Source organism: Phocoena phocoena, chromosome 6, assembly GCF_963924675.1.
Source record: "Phocoena phocoena chromosome 6, mPhoPho1.1, whole genome shotgun sequence".
Classification (NCBI taxonomy): domain Eukaryota; kingdom Metazoa; phylum Chordata; class Mammalia; order Artiodactyla; family Phocoenidae; genus Phocoena; species Phocoena phocoena.
In genome coordinates, this window is record NC_089224.1 from 60159021 (window position 1) to 60181334 (window position 22314).

The 22314-nt window shown below is 38.9% G+C and overlaps 1 protein-coding gene across 1 annotated transcript in view; it reads right to left on the reverse strand.

Moving 5' to 3' along the window:
- JAK2 (Janus kinase 2) overlaps nt 1–22314 on the reverse strand; it is a 116619-nt gene that overhangs the window by 81044 nt on the left and 13261 nt on the right. Inside the window, exon 3 of the mRNA XM_065879133.1 lies at nt 16470–16719. Within this exon, the coding sequence (XP_065735205.1) occupies nt 16470–16695 (226 nt within the window). The 5' untranslated portion in view covers nt 16696–16719. The remainder of the gene's footprint in view (nt 1–16469; nt 16720–22314) is intronic.

The following is a 22314-nucleotide window of genomic DNA, read 5'->3' on the forward strand; positions in this document are numbered from 1 at the left end:
TCACAAGTCAAGCCTTGGTAAATTTAAGAAAACTGAAATGGTATCAAGTATCTTTTCTGACCACAACACTATGAAACTAGATATTAACTACAGGAAAAAAAACTGTACAAAATACAAACACATGGAGGCCAAACAATACACTACTAAAAAACCAAGAGATCACTGAAGAAATCAAAGAGGAAATTAAAAAATACCTAGAAACAAATGACAATGAAAACACGACGACCCAAAATCTATGGGATGCAGCAAAAGCAGTTCTAAGAGGGAAGTTTATAGCAATACAATCCTCCCTCAAGAAAGAAGAAAAATCTCAAATAAACAAGCTAACCTTACACCTAAAGCAATTAGAGAAAAAGAACTAAAAAACCCCAAAGTTAGCAGAAGGAATGAAATCATAAAGATCAGATCAGAAATAAATGGAAAATAAATGAACAAAACAATAGCAAAGATCAATAAAACTAAAAACTTGTTCTCTGAGAAGATAAACAAAATTTATAAACCATTACCCAGACTCATCAAGAAAAAAAGGGAGAAGACTCAAATCAACAGAATCAGAAATGAAGAAGAAGTAACAACTGACACTGCAGAAATACAAAGAAGCATAGGGACTACTACAAGCAAATATATGCCAATAAAATGAACAACTTGGAACAAATGGACAAATGCTGAGAAAAGCACAACATTCTGAGACTGAACCAGGAGAAAATACAAAATATAACAGACTGATCACAAGCACTGAAATTGAAACTGTGATTAAAAATCTTCCAACAAACAAAAGCTCAGGACCAGATGGCTTCACATGTGGGTGAATTCTGTCAAACATTTAGAGAAGAGCTTACACCTATCCTTCTCAAACTCTTCCAAAATATAGCAGAAGGAACACTCTCAAACTCATTCTATGAGGCCATCATCACCCTGATACCAAAACCAGACAAAGATGTCACAAAAAAGCAAACTACAGGCCAATATCACTGATGAACATAGATGCAAAAATCCTCAACAAAATACTAGCAAACAGAATCCAAGAACACATTAAAAGGATCATACACCATGACCAAGTGGGGTTTATCCTAAATTCTTCAATATACACAAATCAATCAATGTGGTACACCATATTAAAAAACTGAAGGATAAAAACCACATGATAATCTCAATAGATGCAGAAAAAGCTTTCAGTAAAATTCAGCACCCATTTATGATAAAAACTCTCCAGACAGTAGGCATAGAGGGAACTTCCCTCAACATAATAAAGGCCATATATGACAAATCCACAGCCAACACTGTTCTCAATGGTGAAAAACTGAATCCATCTCCTCTAAAATCAGGAAGAAGATAAGGATGTCCACTCTCACCACTATTATTCAACATAGTTTTGGAAGTCTTAGCCACAGCCATCAGAGAAGAAAAAGATATAAAAGGAATCCAAATCAGAAAAGAAGTAAAGCTGTCACTGTTTGCAGATGACATGATACTATAGAGGATCCTAAAGATGATACCAGAAAACTACTAGATCTAATGAATGAATTCGGTAAAGTCGCAGGATACAAAATTAACACACAGGGCTTCACTGGTGGCGCAGTGGTTGAGAGTCCACCTGCCGATGCAGGGGGCATGGGTTTGTGCCCCGGTCCGGGAAGATCCCACATGCCGCACAGTGGCTGGGCCCGTGAGCCATGGCTGCTGACCCTGCGCATCCGGAGCCTGTGCTCTGCAATGGGAGAGGCCATAGCAGTGAGAGGCCCGCGTACCACCAAAAAAAAAAAAAAAAAAAAAAAAAAAAACAACAACACACAGCAATCGGTTGCATTTTTATACACTAAAAACAAAAGGTCAGAAAGAGAAATTCAAGAAACAATTCCATCTACCACTGCATCAAAAACATTAAAATACCTATGAATAAACACACCTAAAGAGATGAAAGAGCTGTACTCTGAAAAGTATTAAGATGGTGATGAAAGAAATTAAAGATGATACAGACAGAGAGATATACCGTGTTCTTGGATTTGAAGAATCAACATTGTGAAAATAACTAAACTATCCAAAGCAATCTACAGAGTCAATGCAATCCTTATCAAATTACCAATGGCATTTGTCACAGAACTAGAACAAAAAATTTCACAATTTGTATGGAAACAAAAAAGACCCCCAATAGCCAAAACAATCTTGAGAAAAACGGAGCTCGAGGAATCAGGCACCTGGACTTCAGACTACACTACAAAGCTATAGTAATCAATACAGTACGGTACTGGCACAAAAACAGAAATATAGATCAATGGAACAGTATAGAAAGCCCAGAGATAAACCCACGCACATACGGTCACCTTATTTTTGATAAAGGAGCTAAGAATATACAATGGAAGAAAGAAAGCCTCTTCAATAAGTGGTGCTGGGAAAACTGGACAGCTACATGTAAAAGAATGAAATTAGAACACTCCCTAACACCATACACAAAAATAAACTCAAAATGAATTAGAGACCTAAATGTAAGGCCAGACACTTTAAAACTCTTAGAGGAAGACACAGGCAGAACACTCTATGACATAAATCACAGCAAGATCCTTTCTGACCCACCTCCTAGAGTAATGGAAATAAAAATAAACAAATGGGACCTAATGAAATTTAAAAGCTTTTGCACAGCAAAGGAAACCATAAACAAGACAAAAAGACAACCCTCAGAATGGGACAAAATATTTGCAAATGAAGCAACTGACAAAGGATTAATCTCCAAAATATACAAGCAGCTCATGCAGCTCAATATCAAAAAAAACAAACAACCCAATCCAAAAATGGGCAAAAAAAAAAAAAAAAAAAACAACTTACTACAAAGCTATAATGATCCAAACAGTGTGGTACTGGCAGTAGGAGAGAAATACAGCCCAATGGAATAGAACTGAAAATCCAGAGATAAGCCAATTTGTCTATGGACCAACGAGATTTTGCCAAGTGATCTGAAACTACTGAGTGGGGAAATCAAAGTCTCTTCATCAACGAGTGCTGTGATCTACATGTAAACATTTATTTGTTACTGGCATCTTACACTTCACACAATTTTTGTAAGGTTCATCCATATTGTACCATGTATTTGATATTATTCAGCCATAGAAGAATGATGTACTAATATATGGTACAACATGGATGAACTTTATAAACACTATACAAAATGGAATAAGTCAGTAATAAATGGATATTCCCATGCAAAAGAATAACTCTGAATCCCTACCTCATACCATCTGCAAAAATCAACTCAAAATGAATCAAAGCAAAAATTGTAAAACTCCTAGAAAAGAAAATGTAAGGGGAATTTGTCATGACTTTAGATTTGGTAAATGGAGTCTTAGATATGACATAAAAACACAAGCAACAATAACTAAAGTTGATAAACTGGGCCTCATTAAAATTAAAAATATTTGATTCAAAGGACACCATCCAGATCCAGATAATGAAAAGACAAAATACAAAAATGGGAGAAAATATATCCGAATAATATACTTGATAGGGGATCTACCAAGCCACGGAGTAGCCACGGCCGCTGAGCCTGCGTGTCCGGAGCCTGTGCTCTGCAACGGGAGAGGCCACGGCAGTGAGAGGCCCACGTACCGCAAAAAAAAAAAAAAAGATTACCATTTGACCCAGCAATCCTAGATTTATACACAACAGAAATGAAGTCATACGTCCACAGAAAAACCTTGTATACAAATGTTCACAGAAACATTATTCATGATAGCCAAAAGTTGGAAACAGCCCAAATATCCATCAACTGATCAGTGGTTAAACAAGAAGTATATCAACACAACACAATGTAGTATATCAACACAATATTATTCAGCCATGAAAGAATTAAGTACTGATAAATGATACAACATGAATGAAACTTATAAACATTATATGAGTTTAAGAAGCCAGTAACAAAAGGCCAAATGTTATATAATCCAAATTTATTGAGACAGAAAGGCAAATTTACTAAGACAGAAAGTAGTTTAGTGGTTGCCTAAGACTGGGGAGGGATGGAGAGTTGGGAAGTGATACCCAATAAGCACAGGGTTTTCTTGGGGGAGAAGAAAAAGTTCTAAAATTGATTGTGGTGATGGTTGGGCAACTCTGTGAGGATAGTACAAACTACTGAATTGTACATATTTAAAACGTGAACTATATGACTTGGAATATATGATATTGAATTATATATCAATAAAGCTTTTGCAAAAATATATGAAATGTATTACTTGAAATGTATGATACTGAGTTACATATCAATACAGCTTTTACAAAAAATAAACATGAGATACTACTTCACACCCACTGGTATGATTCAGGGTTAGATGGCTCCATGGGTGTTGGCTTGGCTGAATGAATGCCTGAACCACCTCTTGACTGGTCACACTTTTCAGTATTTAAGATTAGGGCCAGGGGCTTCCCTGGTGGCGCAGTGGTTGAGAGTCCGCCTGCCGATGCAGGGGACATGGGTTCGTGCCCCAGTCCGGGAAGATCCCACATGCTGCAAAGCGGCTAGGCCCGTGAGCCATGGCTGCTAGGCCTGTGAAGCCGGAGCCTGTGCTCCGCAACGGGAGAGGCCACAGCAGTGAGAAGCCCGTGTACTGCAAAAAAAAAAAAAAGATTAGGGCCCTGAAAACTCTACTTCCAAAAGGAATTCTAAGATCAAATTAAAGAATAAAAGTCATTTGGTCAATTTCCTCACTTTAAAAGAGAGATAAACATAGTACCTTGTTCTGTGTCAGTCTCAGCCTAGCAATAACGTTGCTACTGGCCAGAAGTACCTAAAGACCCACCCAGAACTAAGGCAACCCCCACAGACATTTCCCCTTCCAGAATCAATACTGTGGCTGGACTAGCCCTTATGGATCTTACTATGATTACAAGATGTACTTCAGCAACAACCACCAGGGAACTGTGAAAAATAAACAACGTTTATTATTCACAAGTCCTGGCCACACAGCAAGGTCACAGGTAGAGAGCTAGTGAATGCAAACCCAGGGTTCTGTCTTTCCTGGGGTTGAGAGTGAGGTGCCTAGGGTTTCACAGGTTTCTTTTTATTGATGAATTTAAAACATAAAGCAGGAATGAAAGCACAAGAAGCACAAGAAGAGAAAAGCAAGAGGTCAAATGGTCACTATCTAAGTTATCTAAGTCAGACCTCTTTAAAAAAAGGAACTTCATGGATGGGGTGGCCTGGCTCTTTATCTAGTCCTAGAGCTGGCAATTTGTTTATTTGAAATGGATGTCTTTCAAGTGGCTACCTAGACAATCAAAAGCTTAATACCAGACACACTGCAATCAACAAAGCTAGTTGTCAGATAACTCCAGGAGCAAACAATCCTTCAGGACCCTGACTTTCGGCCTCACTGTGGTTTCCAAGAAATAGATACAGCTGGAATTCCTGGCTACAGTACTAACTAGGAGTGTGGTGAGCAGAAAGCTCTTCTCTGCTGGTAGCCATTCATGCAAGAAGTTTCCTAAAGATGAACCCTCTTCCAAATTAATCTTCCCGGGAAAGTCTTAAAATGGTGGAGGAGAAGGACGAGAACTCACCCCTTCTTACGAAAACACTAAAATCACAACTAGCTGCTGAACAGCCATTGACAAAAAAACGGTGGATCCTACCAAAAATGATACCCTCCATCCAAAGACAAAGAAGAAGCCACAACAAGACGACAGGAGGGGCACAATCGCAATAAAAGCAAATCCCATACCCACCAGGTGCACGAACCAGACACTGGAAAATAATTATACCACAGAAGTTCTCCCACAGGAGTGAAACTCCTGGGCCCCATGTCAGGCTCCCCAATCTGGGGGTCAGGCAATGGGAGGAGGAGCCCCCAGAGAATCTGGCTTTGAAGGCCAGTGGGGTTTGACTAGGGGAAACAGAAATTCCACTCTTAAAGGGTGCATACAAGGTCTCGTGCATACCAGGGGCCAGGGAAAAAAGCAGTAACCTCATAAGAGACCAGGCCAGACTTACCTGCTAGTACTGGAGGGTGTCCTGCAGAGCAAGGGGTGGCTGTGGCTCACTGCAGGGACAGAGACGCTGGCAGCAGTAGTTCTGGAGAGTACTCATCCATGTGAGCCCTCCTGCAGGCTGCCATTTTCTCCCCAAGACCTAGCCCCACCCAACAGCCTGAAGGCTCCAATGCTGGGATGCCTCAGGCCAAACAATCAACAGGTCAGGAACACAGCCCCACCCATCACCAGACAGGGTTTAAAGTCTTTCTGAGCATGGCCCTGACCACCAGAGGGACAAGACCCAGTTCCACCCACCAATGGGCAGGAACCAGTCCCTCCCACAAGCCTCTTACACACCCTCATCCACCGGAGGGAAAACAGCAGAAGCAAGAAGAACTACAATTCTGCAGTCTGTGAAAAAGAAACTGCAATCACAGAAAGTCAGACAAAATGAGATGGCAGGGGAATATGTCCCAGATGAAGGAATAAGATAAGACCCGAGAAGAACAGCTAAATGAAGTGGACATAGGCAATCCACCAGAAAAAGAATTCAGAGTAATGACAGTGAAGACGAACCAAGATCTTGAAAAAAGAATGGAAGCACAGATCAAGAAGATACAAGAAATGTTTAACAAAGACCTAGAACTAAAGAACAAACAGATCAACAGCACAATAACTGAAATGAAAAATACACCTGAAGGAATCAATAGCAGAATAACTAAGGCAGAAAAATGCATACGTGAGCTGGAAGACAGAATGGTGGAAATCACTGCCTCACAACAGAATAAAGTAAAAAGGATGAAAGAAATGAGGACAGCCTCAGAGACCTCTGGAATAACACTGAACGCACCAACATTCACATTGTAGGGGTCCCATAATGAGAAGAGAGAGAGAAAAGACCTGAGAAAATATTTGAAGGGTAATAGCTGAAAACTTCCCTAACGTGGGAAAGTAGACAGCCACCCAACTCAAGGAAGCACAGAGAGTCCCATACAGGGTTAATTCAAGGAGGAACATGCCGAGACACACGGTAATCAAACTGACAAACATTAAAGACAAAGAAAAAATATTAAAAGCAACAAGGGAAAAGTAACCAATAACATACAAAGAAACTCCCATAAGGTTATCAGCTGATTTCTCAGCAGAAACTCTGCAGGTCAGAAGGGAGTGGCACAATATATTTCAAGTGATGAAAGGGAAGAACCTACAACCAAGAACACTCTACCCAGCAAGGATCTCCTTCAGATTCGACAGAGAAATCAAAAGCTTTACAGACAAGCAAAAGCTAAGACAATTCAGCACCACCAGAACAGCTCTGCAACAAATGCTAAAGGAACGTCTCAGAGCTGAAAAGAAAAGTCCACAACTAGAAACAAGAAAATTACGAATGGAAAAGCTCACCAGTAAAGGCAAACATACAGTAAAGGTAGGAAGTCATCCACACAGAAATATGGTATCAAAACCAGCAGTTGTGAGAAGAGGAGAGCACAACTGCAGGATACTGGAAATGCATTTGAAATTAAAAGATCAGCAACTTATAACAATTTTGTTTATATACAGACTGCTGTATCAAAACCTCATGGCCACTGCAAACTGAAAATCTACAATAGATACACGTAAAAAAAATGAGAAAGGAATCCAAACACAACACTAAAGGTAGTCATCAAATCTCAAGAGAACAAAAGAGTAAAGGAAGAAAAAAGACCTACAAAAATAAATCCGAAACAATTAACAAAATGGCAATAAGAATATACATATTGATAATTATCTTAAATGTAAACAAATTAAATGCTCCAAACAGAAGACAAAGACTGGCTGAATGGATACAAAAACTAGACTCGTATATATGCTGACTACAAGAGGTCCACTTCAGATCTAGGAACACATACAGACTGAAAGTGAGGGAATGGAAAAAGGTATTCCATGCACATGGAAATCAAAAGAAAGCTGGAGTAGCAATACTCATATCAGACAAAATAGACATTAAAATAAAGACTGTTACAAGAGACAAAGAAGGACACTACATAATGATCAAGGGGTCAATCCAAAAAGAGGATATAACAATTGTAAATATATACGTACCCAACACAGGAGCACCTCATTAAAGGAGGTAAGTACTAACAGCCATAAAGGGAGAAATTGACAGTAACAAAACAATAGTGGGGGACTTAAACACTCCACTTTCATCAATGAACAGATCATCCAGACAGAAAATCAATCAGGAAACACATGACTTAAATAACATATTAGACCAGATGTATTTAATTTTTATAGAGCATTCCATCCAAAAGCTGCAGAATACACATTCTTCTCAAGTGCACATGGAACATTCTCCAGGAGTGAACACATGCTGTACCACAAAGCCAGCCTCAGTAAATTTAAGAACCCTGAAATCATATCAAGCATCTTTTCCGACCACAATGCTATGAGATTAGAAATTAACTACGAGATCAAAAAAACTGTAAAAAACGGAAACACGTGGAAGCTAAACAATATGCTACTAAACAACCAACAGATCACTGAAGAAATCAAAGAGGAAATCAAAAAATACCTACAGACAAATGGAAACAAAAGCATGACAATCCAAAACCTACGGGACACAGCAAAAGCAGTTCTAAGAGGGAAGTTTACAGCAATACAATCTTACCTCAGGAAACAAGAAAAAATCTCAAATGAAAAACCTAACTTTACACCTAAAGCAACTACAGAAAAAAGAACAAACAAAACCCAAAATTAGTAGAATGAAAGAAATCATAAGGATCAGAGCAGAAAGAAATGAAATAGAAACTAAGAAAAAAGAAAAGATCAATGAAATTAAAGGTTGGTTCTTTGAAAAGATAAATAAAATTGATAAACCTTCAGCCAGACTCATCAAGAAAAAGGGGGAGAGGGCTCAAACCAATAAAATGAAAAAGAAGTTACAATGGACATCACAGAAATACAAAGGATCATAAGAGACTGCTACATGCAACTATACGCCAATAAAATGGACAACCTGGAAGAAGTGGACAAATTCTTAAAAAGGTACAACTTCCCAAAACTAAACCAGGAAGAAATAGAAAATATGAACAGATGGATCAGAAGTACTGAAATTGAAAATGTGATTTAAAAACTCCCAACTAATAAAGTCCAGGACCAGATGGCTTCACAAGCGTATTCTATCAAACATCTACAGAAGAGTTAATACCTAACCTTTTGCAACTATTCCAAAAAACTGCAGAGGAAGGAACACTCTCAAACTCATTCTATGAGGCCACCATTACCATGATACCAAAACAAGACAAAGATACCACAGAAAAAGAAAATTATATGCCAATATCACTGATAAACATAGATGCAAAAAGCCTCAACAAAATACTACCAATTCGAATCCGACAATACATTAAAAACATCATACACCATGACCAAAGTGGGATTTATCCAAGGAATGCAGAGATTTTTCAATGTCCGCAAATCAATCAGTGTGAATCACCACATCAAAGAATTGAAGAATAAAAACTATATGATAATCCCAATAGATACAGAAAAAGCTTTTGACTCAATACCCATTTATGATAAAAAAACTCTCTGGAGGGCTTCCCTGGTGGCGCGGTGGTTGGGAGTCCGCCTGCCGATGCAGGGGACGTGGGTTCGTGCCCCGGTCCGGGAGGATCCCACGTGCTGCGGAGCGAGTGGGCCCGTGGGCCATGGCTGCTGAGCCTGCGCTCCGTGGCGGGAGAGGCCGCAGCAGTGAGAGGCCCGCGTGCTGCAAAAAAAAAAAACTCTCTGGAAAGTGGGCATGTAGGGAACCTACCTCAACATAATAAAGGCCATATATGAGAAACCTACAGCTAATACCATACTCAATGGTGAAAACCTGAAAGCATTTCCTCTAAGATCAGGAACAAAACAAGGATGTCCACTCTCACCACTTTTATTCAACATAGTTTTGGAAGTCCTAGCCACAGCAATGAGATAAGAAAAAGAAATAAAAGGAATCCAAGTTGGAAAAGAAGAAGTAAAACTGTCACTGTTTGCAGATTACATGATACTATACATGGAAAATCCTAAAGATGCTACCAGAAAACTACTAGAGCTCATCAATGAATTCAGTAAAGTTGCAGGATACAAAATTAACACATAGCAATCTGTTGCATTCTATACACTAACAACGAAAGATCAGGAAGAGAAATTCAAGAAACAATCCCATCTACCATCACACGAAAAAGAATAAAATACCTAAGAATAAACCTACCTAAGGAGACAAAGGACCTGTACTCTAAAAACTATTAAGATGCTGATGAAAGAAATTGAAGATGATACAAGCAGATGGAAAGATATAACATGTTCTTGGACTGGACCCATCAATATTATCAAAATGACTATACTACCCAAGGCAAGCTGCAGATTCAATGCAATCCCTATCAAATTACCAATGGCGTTTGTCACAGAACTAGAACAAAAAGTTTCACAATTTGTATGGAAACACAAAAGACCCCCAATAGCCAAAGCAATCTTGAGAAAGAAAAACGGAGCTCAAGGAATCAGGCTCCTGGACTTCAGACTCTACTACAAAGCTACAGTAATCAAGATAGTATGGTACTGGTACAAAAACAGAAATATAGATCAAGGGAGCAGGACAGAAAGCCCAGAGATAAATCCACGCACATATCACCTTATCTTTGATAAAGGAGGCAAGAATATACAATGGAGAAAAGACAGCCTCTTCAATAAGTGGTGCTGGGAAAACTGGACAGCTACATGTAAAAGAATGAAATTAGAACACTTCCTAACAGCATACACAAAAATAAACTCAAAATGGATTAAAGACCTAAATGTAAGGCCAGACACTATCAAACTCTTAGAGGAAAACATAAGCAGAACACTCTATGACATAAATCACAGCAAGATCCTTTTTGACCCACCTCCTCCAGAAATGGAAATAAAAACAAAAATAAACAAATGGGACCTAATGAAACGTCAAAGCTTTTGCACAGCAAAGCAAACCATAATCAAAACGAAAAGACAACCCACAGAATGGGAGAAAATATTTACAAACCATGTGACTGACAAAGGATTAGTCTCCAATATTTACAAACACCTCATGCATATCAAAAAAGCAAACAACCCAATCAAAATATGGACAGAAAACCTGAATAGACATTTCTCCAAAGAAGACATATAGATGGCCAAGAGGCACATGAAAAGGTGCTCAACATTGCTAATTATTAGAGAAATACAAATCAAATCTACAAGATATCACCTCACACCAGTCAGAATGTCCATCATCAAAAAATCTATAAACCATAAATCCTGGAGAGGGCGTGGAGAAAAGGGAACTCTTTTGCACTGTTGTGCAAACAACAGTGGGAATGTAAATTGGTACAGCCACTATGGAGAACATTTTGGAGGCTCCCTAAAAATCTAAAAATAGAGCTACCATATGAGCCAGCAATCCCACTCCTGGGCATGTATCCAGAGAAAAACGTGGTTTGAAAGGATACCTGCACCTCAATGTTCATTGCAGCACTATTTACAATAGCTAATACATGGAAGCAACCTAAATGTCCATTGACAGAGGAATGTATAAAGAAGATGTGGTACATATATACAGTGGAATATTACTCAGCCATAAAAAAGAATGAAATAATGCCATTTGTGGCAACATAGAGGACCTGGAGATTATCATACTAAGTGAAGTAAGTCAGACAGAGAAAGCCAAGTATCATATGATATCACTTATATGCAGAATCTAAAAAAAAATGATACAAATGAACTTATTTACAAAACAGAAACAGACTCACAGACTTAGAGAACTTATGGCTACCGGTGGGGAAGGATGGGGGAGACGGATAGATTGGGAGTTTGGGATTGACATGTACACACTGCTATATTTAAAATATATAATCGGGCTTCCCTGGTGGTGCAGTGGTTAAGAATCCGCCTGCCAACGCAGGGGACACGGGTTTGAACCCTGGTCTGGGAAGATCCCACATGCCACAGAGCAACTAAGCCTGTGCGCCACAATTACTGAGCCTGTGCTCTAGAGCCCACAAGCCACAACTACAGGAACCCACGCGCCACAATTACGGAAGCCCACATACCTAGAGCCCATGCTCTGCAACGAGAAGCCACTGCAACGAGAAGCCCGCACACCTCGATGAAGAGTAGCCCCCGCTCGCCACAACTAGAGAAAGCCCGTGCACAGCAATGAAGACCCAACACAGCCAAAAATAAAAATAAATTTTTAAAATAAAATTAAATAGATAACCAACAAGGACCTACTGTATAGCACAGGGAACTCTGCTCAATATTCTGTAATAACCTAAATGGGAAAAGAATTTGTAAAAGAATAGATACATGTATATGTATAACTAAATCACTTTGCTGTACACCTGAAACTAACACAACATTGTTAATCAACTATGTTCCAATATAAAGTAAAAAATTTTTTAAAAAGCTAATTGTCAGGTGCTTACACTACAACATCTACACACCCTAGTGCTGCTGTAAGAATTGAGTAACACACATAAAGCACTTAACACAGTGTCAATAAATTTTAGCTAGCTGAAAGAGGTGAATGAGGTACAGCTATAACATTAACTCCATATTCTACTCTTTGGGGACTGAGAAAAGAATAAAGGTCATTTTAAAGGAATACATTTCCCCTGAACATTTTTTATAATTAGAGGTTACTACAGATCAAGATTCTTCATTAAATACAAATATCTCAATATTAAAACTATTTGTCATTTATAACTTACTGCAAATTATTTTATCATCAAAACCATACTTAACAAAGGGTCATCAACATAAGTTCTGATTGCAGCTAGATACAATAAAGGGCATTTGGGGATGGGAATGGAAAGGAATATGAGGATACTAGATACGTGAGTACCTCAGTCAAGAAAGAGTAACTGGCATAGGGCTCAGAGAGAGGTGGGAGGATTCCAAAAGATAACTCTACATAGCTATTTTGTCTAAACCTTGCTGTCTCTATGCTAGGGAAAACTATCTCATATCATATCTTTGAAATATAACTTGTCAAGGCTGTAGATATGATATCAGAATAATTGTCTTTTCAGTTCACAGATTCTCTGAATCAAGCAGAATAACATCTGGACATGACTGAGAGAATACAGGGAGAGCCTGGATTTTAAGCCTGATTCAAGGACACCTTTGGGTATCCTCACTGGGGAAGGAGAAAATTTATTCTCAATACTGAAGAAAGAAATTATTTGTGGTCAAGAGGGAAAAGTGTAGCAGACTACATTACTGCTCACAAATACTCACTTTTCTCTTCCCAGTCCCTGAGAGGACCACCCCATCTGACTAACACTGGCTTGGCCATATGACTTGGTTTGGCCAATGGAATCTGAGCAGAACTGAGAGTGTGTTAGTTTCAAGCAGAGGCAGTAGGGAGGTATTTCATTTCCAGCAGCCCTCATGCTCTTTTGCCTTTTACCAGGAGAACATCATGTCTCATATAGGGGGCACTCCTTCAGCCTGGCATCCAAACTGAGAACGTACATGGAACATACAGTTTACCATGTATGTTATGAGCCACAGCCATCTATATGTGGTGTTACAACTTCTCATGTGATCTCAGATACTTTCCTTCTACAGCCTCACCCTAACTCACAAGATGCAACCTTTCCAGCGCCCACTTCCACAAGCAAGCTTTAAGACTTTAAGGTAAAGTGCCAAATATATTTCAGATTTTATATATTTTGTTACCATTTAACATGTGCTGTTTTTATTGTTTTTTTTAATGTCACAAAGTTTAGAATGTTATGCCACTAATCTCATTTTTCCTCTAAGCCTTATGGTTTTTATTGCACAATTCTGCAGAGCATAGTGCATTTTAGGAACACCTATTTCACACTATACCACAACTGACTGTATCTTGAAAAAAGAGACACGAATATCCATAATCCAAAGAGACAAGTTCTATAACTGAGCCACAAATGGGTAGAAAAGCAACTGAGATAAGGTGATACTTAACCTTATAACCTGGTCACCCCACCGCCAAATACAATCACACTGGGAGATTAGGTTACAACATATGAATTTGAGGGAGAAGAGATACATTCAATCTACAGCATTCTGTTCCTGGACCCCCCAAAATAATATCCTTCTCACATTCAAAATATGTTCATTCTATTCCCAACAGCCCCAAAAGTGTTAACTCATTCCAACATCAACTCAAAGTCTGAGTTCAAAGTCTCATCTAAATATCATCTAAAGCAGATTGGATGAGACTCAAGGTACAATTCATCCTGAGGTTCTCCAGCTGTAAACCTGTGAAATTAAACAAGTTATGTGCTTCCAAAATACAATGGCAGAACAGGCACAGAACAGATATTTAGAAGAAAGGTGTGACAAGTCTCAAGCAAGTCTAAAACCCAACAGGGCAAATTCCATTAGACCTTAAGGTCCATGAATAATCCTCTAACTTGATACTCTGCCCTCCAGGCCCACTGAAGCAGAGGTCCTACCTACAGGACCCACTGGGGCAGCATTCCTGCCCCTTCAGCTTTGCTGGGCAGAGGGTGGGCACCTAAGGCTCCTGGCAGCCCTGCCCTAGTGGATTTGGGTGGCTCCTGTTCTTTGAAATCTAGGTGGAGTCAGACATGCCCCCTGGGCCTGTGCATTCTCCACTAGTGGAGATGGCTTATTCCACCAGTTTGTTGCCTGCACCCTACTGAGAGGCAGCTGCTGCACCAGGGGCTGCCAGAATCACACCTGGGGCAGCCAAGGAGCTCAGCACCAGCAGTGCACCAGCAGAGCCCTCAAGGTGAGGTAGCACCAAGCAGCAAGCTCAAGGTCTCCAAACACTGGCACCTCCTCCTTTGAAATCATTCTGCCTCCAGGCCCTGTGCTAAGACAGCAGCCCTGGTGGTTTCTGAACTGTCTTCAGGGTCATTCTTCCATTGTTTTAGGTAGCAGCATCTGGTTCCTGTTGAGATGGCTTATCCACACTAATCTTAACAAATGGTTGCTTGGCCACACCCTTAGTGTTCTCTACTGAACAGGCTTTCTCATCTTTTGGATAGGTGGGGAATTTTCCAAATTTTTAAGTCCTGCTTCCTTTTTGCTTAACATTTATAATTATGCCAGTAAGTTATTTCTCTCTAATTATACTATGTTGACCTAAAACAAACAGGCTGCCAGGTATTTTTCCAGAAAAGATGGATTTATTTGGGATCAGCAGAGAACTGCAATCTGGGGTCTGCAATCATGGTGAGCCACATGGAAGCTCCCCCAAGGCAAGGGAAGGAGAACACTGTCCTAGAGGGGAGGGCTACAGTAAACAAGAAGCCCAAGGTTTTTCATTGTTTGAGTCCTTGCCAGGAAAGAAGAGGAGTCTTCTTCCCCTTGGGCTCTGGTATCCTTGCAGACCATGAGAACTCCCCCTTCTGGTCTCCTGATTCTATTTTATTGAGGTTTCTGTTTATTAACTTTTTACAACTATAAGCAGTTAGGAGGGCTCAAGCCACACCTTCAAACCTTTGTTTAGAAATTACTTCAAGTAAATACCCAATTTCATTGCTCACAAGTTCTACATTCTACAAAGCACTGAAACATGAACATAACTCAGCCAAGTTCTTTGACACTTTACAACAAGGATCACTTTTCTTTCAGTTTCCAATAACACAGTCCTCATTTCCATCCGAGATCTTATCAGAATGGTCTTTACAGTACACAATTCTACCAATATTCTGCGCAGGATTACACAGGGTTCTCTAAGAAGATTGAGGTTTACACAGGTGTTCTCTAAGAAGATTGAGGTTTTTCTGTACACCTCTCCTCCTTTTGAGTCCACACCAGAATCTCCTGCTCACAACAATGTAGGCTTTTTCTAGCATACACCTCAAAACCCTTCCATTACCCATTACCCAGGTTCCAAAGCCACTTCAACATTTTTAGGCATTTATTACAGCACCCCTCCACTTCTCAGTACCAATTTTTGTTTTAGTTCATTCAGGATACTGTAACAAAAATACCACAGACAAGGTGGTTTATAAAAAAAAATAGAAATGTATTTCTCACATTTCTGGAGGTTTGGAAGTACAAAATCAAGGTGCTGGCAGATGTGGTGTCTAATGAGGACCCATTTCCTGGTTCATAGATAGTTCACCTTCTTATTCATCTTCATGCTATGTCCACACATGGTAGAAGGAGCAAAGGAACTCTCAGTGGTCTCTTTAACAAAGATACCAGTCCCACTGATGAGGAATCCACCCTCATAACTGATTCATCTCTCGAAAGCCCCACTTTCAAATTTATCACATTAGAGGAGTAGGTTTCAACACGAATTTTGGGGAACACAAACATTCAGTCTATACCACTAGCTCAACACAGAATTTACCTTAAATTCTACTTTAGTGATATTCTCATTTTATATGCATATGAAAACACCTGTCAGTCACAGTAGCATAAAAATACATTATACATGTACATTGTGTTAAGAGTAGCATAATTAAAGCACGGATATATTAATAAGAAGAAAAACACTGCTTTTTAACACTTACCACAAGCTTTAGAAGCAGCAACACAAATCTCTTCTGCAACATACTCCCCAGTTGGAAACTTCAGATAATCCCCCTCAGCTTTTCCAAGGGAATGATAAAGATAGACCTGTAGGACTGGATCTATTTGCTTCACAGAATTAGCATTTCCAGGAATATCACCATTCTGATGTACAGGAGATGAGGATGTTCCTTCCATTTCTGTCATTGTAAGGCATGCCATTCCCATGCAGTCTTTTATCAGAACATTTGCCTGTAAGAGAAACCAAAGTTACAAATGGAGGTGATATTCATAAGTTATCCTTCATATATAAAGAAGTCTTCACTGACAGCAATGACTCTGTCAAATCCATTAACTGAATAAATATCATGTACAGCCATTTCTCAGACAGATACTGAGGGTTTTGTTCCAGACCAGTGCAATAAAGTCACACAAATTTATTGGTCTCCCAGTACCTATAAAAGTTATATTTACACTATACTGTAGTATACTGAGCATGCAATAGCATTATGTCTAAAAAAAAACTGTACATACCTTAATTTAAAAATACTTTATTGCTAACCATCATCTGAGCCTTCAACGATTTGTAATCTTTTCACAATAGTATTATCAAAGGTCACTGATCATAGATCACCATAACAAATATAATAATAATGAACAAGTTTGAAATATTGCAAGTATCAAATGTGACAAAGAGACGTGAAGTGAGCAAATGTTTTTGGGAAATTGGCACTGATAGACTTGCTTAATACGGGGTGCCACAAACCTTCAATTGTAAAAAACCAGTATCGGGGAAGCACAATAAAATGAGGTATGCCTATACTACTATATACAAAGCACAGTGAGAGATATCAAAATTATAAACTTCCTGTGGACAATGACAATAAAACTGAAGCTTATACACTGAGGAACCACAATATAAATATATAACACTAACAGAACAAACAAAATCAGTTACAGACAACAGAAGAAGAGATTCCACAAAGCGACATGATTTCTCAACAGATTACTCTGACAACTGCTTATTGGAATCTGGAAGGGAAAAATAAAATTTCAAGCTGGGATTAACTGATGAGCTTTATTAGAGGAGGTCATATTTAAAACTGTTCTTGAAGCATGGATTGGATTTTGATGGATGGAAGAGAAAGAACGTTCTGGAAGAGTGGAACTGTTCTGAAGAGTAGAAAGATACAAGATATGTTCAATAATTTATTGGTCTGAGTGAAGTATTTGAGAAATTATACCATTTAGGAAAAGATTAAAAATACAGATGGATAGGGACTTCCCTGGTGCTCCAGTGGTAAAGAATCTGCCTTGCAATGCAGGGGACGCTGGTTCAATCCCTGGTCAGGGAACTAAGATCCCACATGCCGCGGGGCAACTAAGCCCACGCGCCACAACTACCGAGCTCCCATGCCTCAACATGAGAGCCCGTGTGCTGCAAACTACAGAGCCCACGCACCCTGGAGCCTGTGCACCACAACTAGAGAGAGAAAACCCGCACGCCACAACTAGAGAGGAGCCTGCACGCTGCAACAAAGAGCCTGCACGCCACAACTAAGACCTGGATACTTGTAACAAAACCGCAGCTACATACCCAGTATGCATTTCCCCCTTCTTCCTTGATACAAAAGCCCAAATGGGGGGGTTTACCAATGTACCCCCCCAAAAAACCTCTACTTCCCCACAGATGGATAGCCATGTGAACCAGTTTAAGCAAATGAGATTTATGTGAAAGTTGTTGGGTGGTACTTTCAGGACCACTCCTTAAAAAAAGGCTGATGTAGCTGTCATGTCTCCTTTTACTTTTTCCCCTTCACCTTCTGTGTGAATCTAAGCATAAATATAGGTAGGGCAGTCACCTTAACACCATGTAACCATGAAGGAAAGGCCAAGAGAATAAACGACCTGGTAACCTTAAGTAGCTGAATCAACGTCAGGAATCCCCTACCAACCACCAGACACCTTATTACGTATAAGTAAGTGCAATCCTAACTGATACAGTATGAAATAAAAGAAGGTCCAAATGTCAGACCAAAGAATTTAAACTTTATCCCACAGTCAATAATGATCAGAAAGGTGAAGCGGTATAGTTAGAAAGCTATTACAATAACCTAGGCAGTACTAAGATCCTGAACTGAAACAGCAACAGTTGGATGGTTAGAGGTAATAAAAGAGGAAGACTTGATGCACCATGAGGACTAGCTGAATATAGACTCCAGAAGTAAAAGATAGTATGAGGATTTCAAACTTGGGAGATCTGTAATACCATTATTAGAAGGACTTTGTCCCTTGACTTTGGAAGGTGAGGAGAATAAAGACTACTGTTTTACAGACTTTTATTAGGAACGAAAGCAGGGCAATTAGACCAAAATCTAGCTGGCAGCTAAAACATGAGACTGGTATTTGGAAGACCTGAAAATTTGACAACCTTCCTCACAGACGTAATCATTTAAATCATGAGCTACGTGAAGGAAGAGGACAGGAATAATAGCAAACACACTTGCACAGCATCTACTATATGCCAGGCACCGTTCTAAATACAGATATTAAATAAATAAAGTGATGATTAAGTGAACTGCAATATGAAACACAGTTCTACATTCAACTACAAGAACCTTATTCTATTAGAGAAAATACTAGAATTAATACTTATTCAAATAATATAAAACTATCAGTGTGTAAAAATAAAACAAAACACTGGCAATTGTGAGCAAAACTGCCAGATTTTTGAAGTTCCTCTGCGTTTGGATATGCAAATTTAAACAATTTTAATTTGTTAAAAAATAGAAATTTTAAAAAATATTTATCGTACTCTATTACACTATCTCTATTACTCAGTTATAGAAAGCCATCAGATGAATTCTTAGCCATTAAAGAGCAAATATGCTAGAATTTCATCAGTTTGTGCTTACCATTATTTTGGATCCTATGCCTTCCTTTTGGACTCACTTTTTCTTATTGCAATATATATATTAGTAGATCTCTCAATGAGGCATTAAGGGTTTTTCTGTTGTAGTCTTTGAAATAAATTTTTTTCAGCTATACTAAGGTATAATTAACAAATAAAATATTTAAAGTATAAAACATGATGATTTAATATATGTATACATTGTGAAAGGCTCCCCCCCATTAAGTCAACACCTCCATCAACCTCATGAATTTACCGTTTTGGTGGGTGAGGGAACATTTAAATTCTACTCTTTAGAAAATTTCAATTCTACAACACAGTGCTATCAACCACAGTCACGTTATACACAGATCCTCAGAACTTATTTATCTTATAAGTGAAAATCTACCCTTTTACCCATTTCTATTTCCACTAACCCTGGCAACCACATTTCCACTGTCTGTTTCCTAAACTTTTTAAGATTCCACATATAAGTATTAACATGCAGGATTTGTGGTTCTCACTGGCTTATTTCACTTAGCATGATGTACTCCAGGCTCATCTACGTTGTCACAAATGACAAGTATTCCGTTTTAAAAGCTGAATAATATTCCTCTGTGTATGTGTGCGAGCGTGTGCACACGCACACATATACATACACCACATTTTCTTCATCTATTCGTCTGCTGACAGATACTTAGGTTGTTTCCATACCTCGGCTGTTGCAAATGATGCTGCAATGAATGTGGAAGTACAGATATCTCTTCAGAATAATGTTTAAATTTCCATTGGACATATACCCAGAAGTGGGATTGCTAGATCATATAGTAGCTTTATTTTTAATTTCTTGAGGAATGCCATACTATCTCCATAGTGGCTGTTCCAGTTTACATTCCCACCAAAAACTTACAAGGGATCCTTTTCTCCACATCCTCTCCAGTATTTTTTATTGTTTGTCCTTTGAATGACAGACATACTCATAGGTGTGAGGTGATATCTCACTATGGTCTTGATTTGCATTTCCCTGATGATTAATGACGCTGATTACGGTTTCATGTACCTGTTGGCCGTTTTTGTATGTCTTTGGAAAAAATTCAGATCCTTTGACCATTGTTTGTTTTTTTTACATCTTTATTAGGGTATAATTGCTTTACAATGGTGTGTTAGTTTCTGCTTTAAAACAAAGTGAATCAGTTATACATATACATATGTTCCCATATCTCTTCCCTCTTCCGTCTCCCTCCCTTCCACCCTCCCTATCTCACCCTTCTAGTTGGTCACAAAGCACCGACTTGACCTCCCTCTGCTATGCAGCTGCTTCCGACTAGCTAGCTATTTTACGTTTGGTAGTGTATATATGTCCATGCCACTCCCTCACTTTGGCACAGCTTACCCTTCCACCTCCCCATAACCTCAAGTCCATTCTCCAGTAGATCGGTGTCTTTATTCCTGTCTTACCCCTAGGTTCTTCGTGACATTTTTTTTTCTTAAATTCCATATATATGTGTTAGCATACGGTATTTGTCTTTCTCTTTCTGACTTACTTCACTCTGTATGACAGACTCTAGGTCCATCCACCTCACCACAACTCAATTTCGTTTCTTTTTATGGCTGAGTAATATTCCATTGTATATATGTGCCACATCTTCTTTATCCATTCATCCGATGATGGGCACTTAGGTTGTTTCCATCTCTGGGCTATTGTAAATAGAGCTGCAATGAACATTTTGGTACATGACTCTCTTTGAATTTTGGTTTTCTCAGGGTATATGCCCAGTAGTGGGATTGCTGGGTCATATGGTAGTTCTATTTGTAGTTTTTTAAGGATCCTCCATACTGTTCTCCATAGTGGCTGAACCAATTCACATTCCCACCAGCAGTGCAAGAGTGTTCCCTTTTCTCCACACCCTCTCCAGCATTTATTGTTTCTAGATTTTATGATGATGGCCATTCTGACCAGTGTGAGATGATATCTCATTGCAGTTTTGATTTGCATTTCTCTAATGATTAATGATGTTGAGCATTCTTTCATGTGTTTGTTGGCAGTCTGTATATCTTCTTTGGAGAAATGTCTATTTAGGTCTTCTGCCCATTTTTGGATTGGGTTGCTTGTTTTTTTGTTATTGAGCTGCATGAGCTGCTTGTAAATTTTGGAGATTAATCCTTTGTCAGTTGCTTCATTAGCAAATATTTTCCCCCATTCTGAGGGTTACCTTTTGGTCTTGTTTATGGTTTCCTTTGCTATGCAAAAGTTTTTAAGTTTCATTAGGTCCCATTTGTTTATTTTTGTTTTTATTTCCATTTCTGGAGGAGGTGGGTCAAAAAGGATCTTGCTGTGATTTATGTCATAGAGTGTTCTGCCTATGTTTTCCTCTAAGAGTTTGATAGTTTCTGGCCTTACATTTAGGTCTTTAATCCATTTTGAGCTTATTTTTGTGTATGGTGTTAGGGAGTGCTCTAATATCATACTTTTATATGTACCTGCCCAGGTTTCCAAGCACCACTTATTGAAGAGGCTGTCCTTTCTCCACTGTACATTCCTTCCTCCTTTACCAAAGATAAGGTGACCATATGTGCGTGGATTTATCTCTGGGCTTTCTATCCTGTTCCATTGATCTTTCTGTTTTTGTGCCAGTACCATACTGTCTTGATTACTGTAGCTTTGTAGTAGAGTCTGAAGTCAGGGAGCCTGATTCCTCCAGCTCCATTTTTCATTCTCATGATTGCTCGTAAAATGTGTTTCCATACAAATTGTGAAATTTTTTGTTCTAGTTCTGTGAAAAATGCCAGTGGTAGTTTGATAGGGATTGCATTGAATCTGTATATTGCTTTGGGTAATAGAATCATTTTCACAGTGTTGGTTCTTCCAATCAAAGAACATGGTATATCTCTCCATCTATTTGTATATTTAATTTCTTTCATCAGTGTCATAATTTTCTGCATACAGGTCTTTTGTC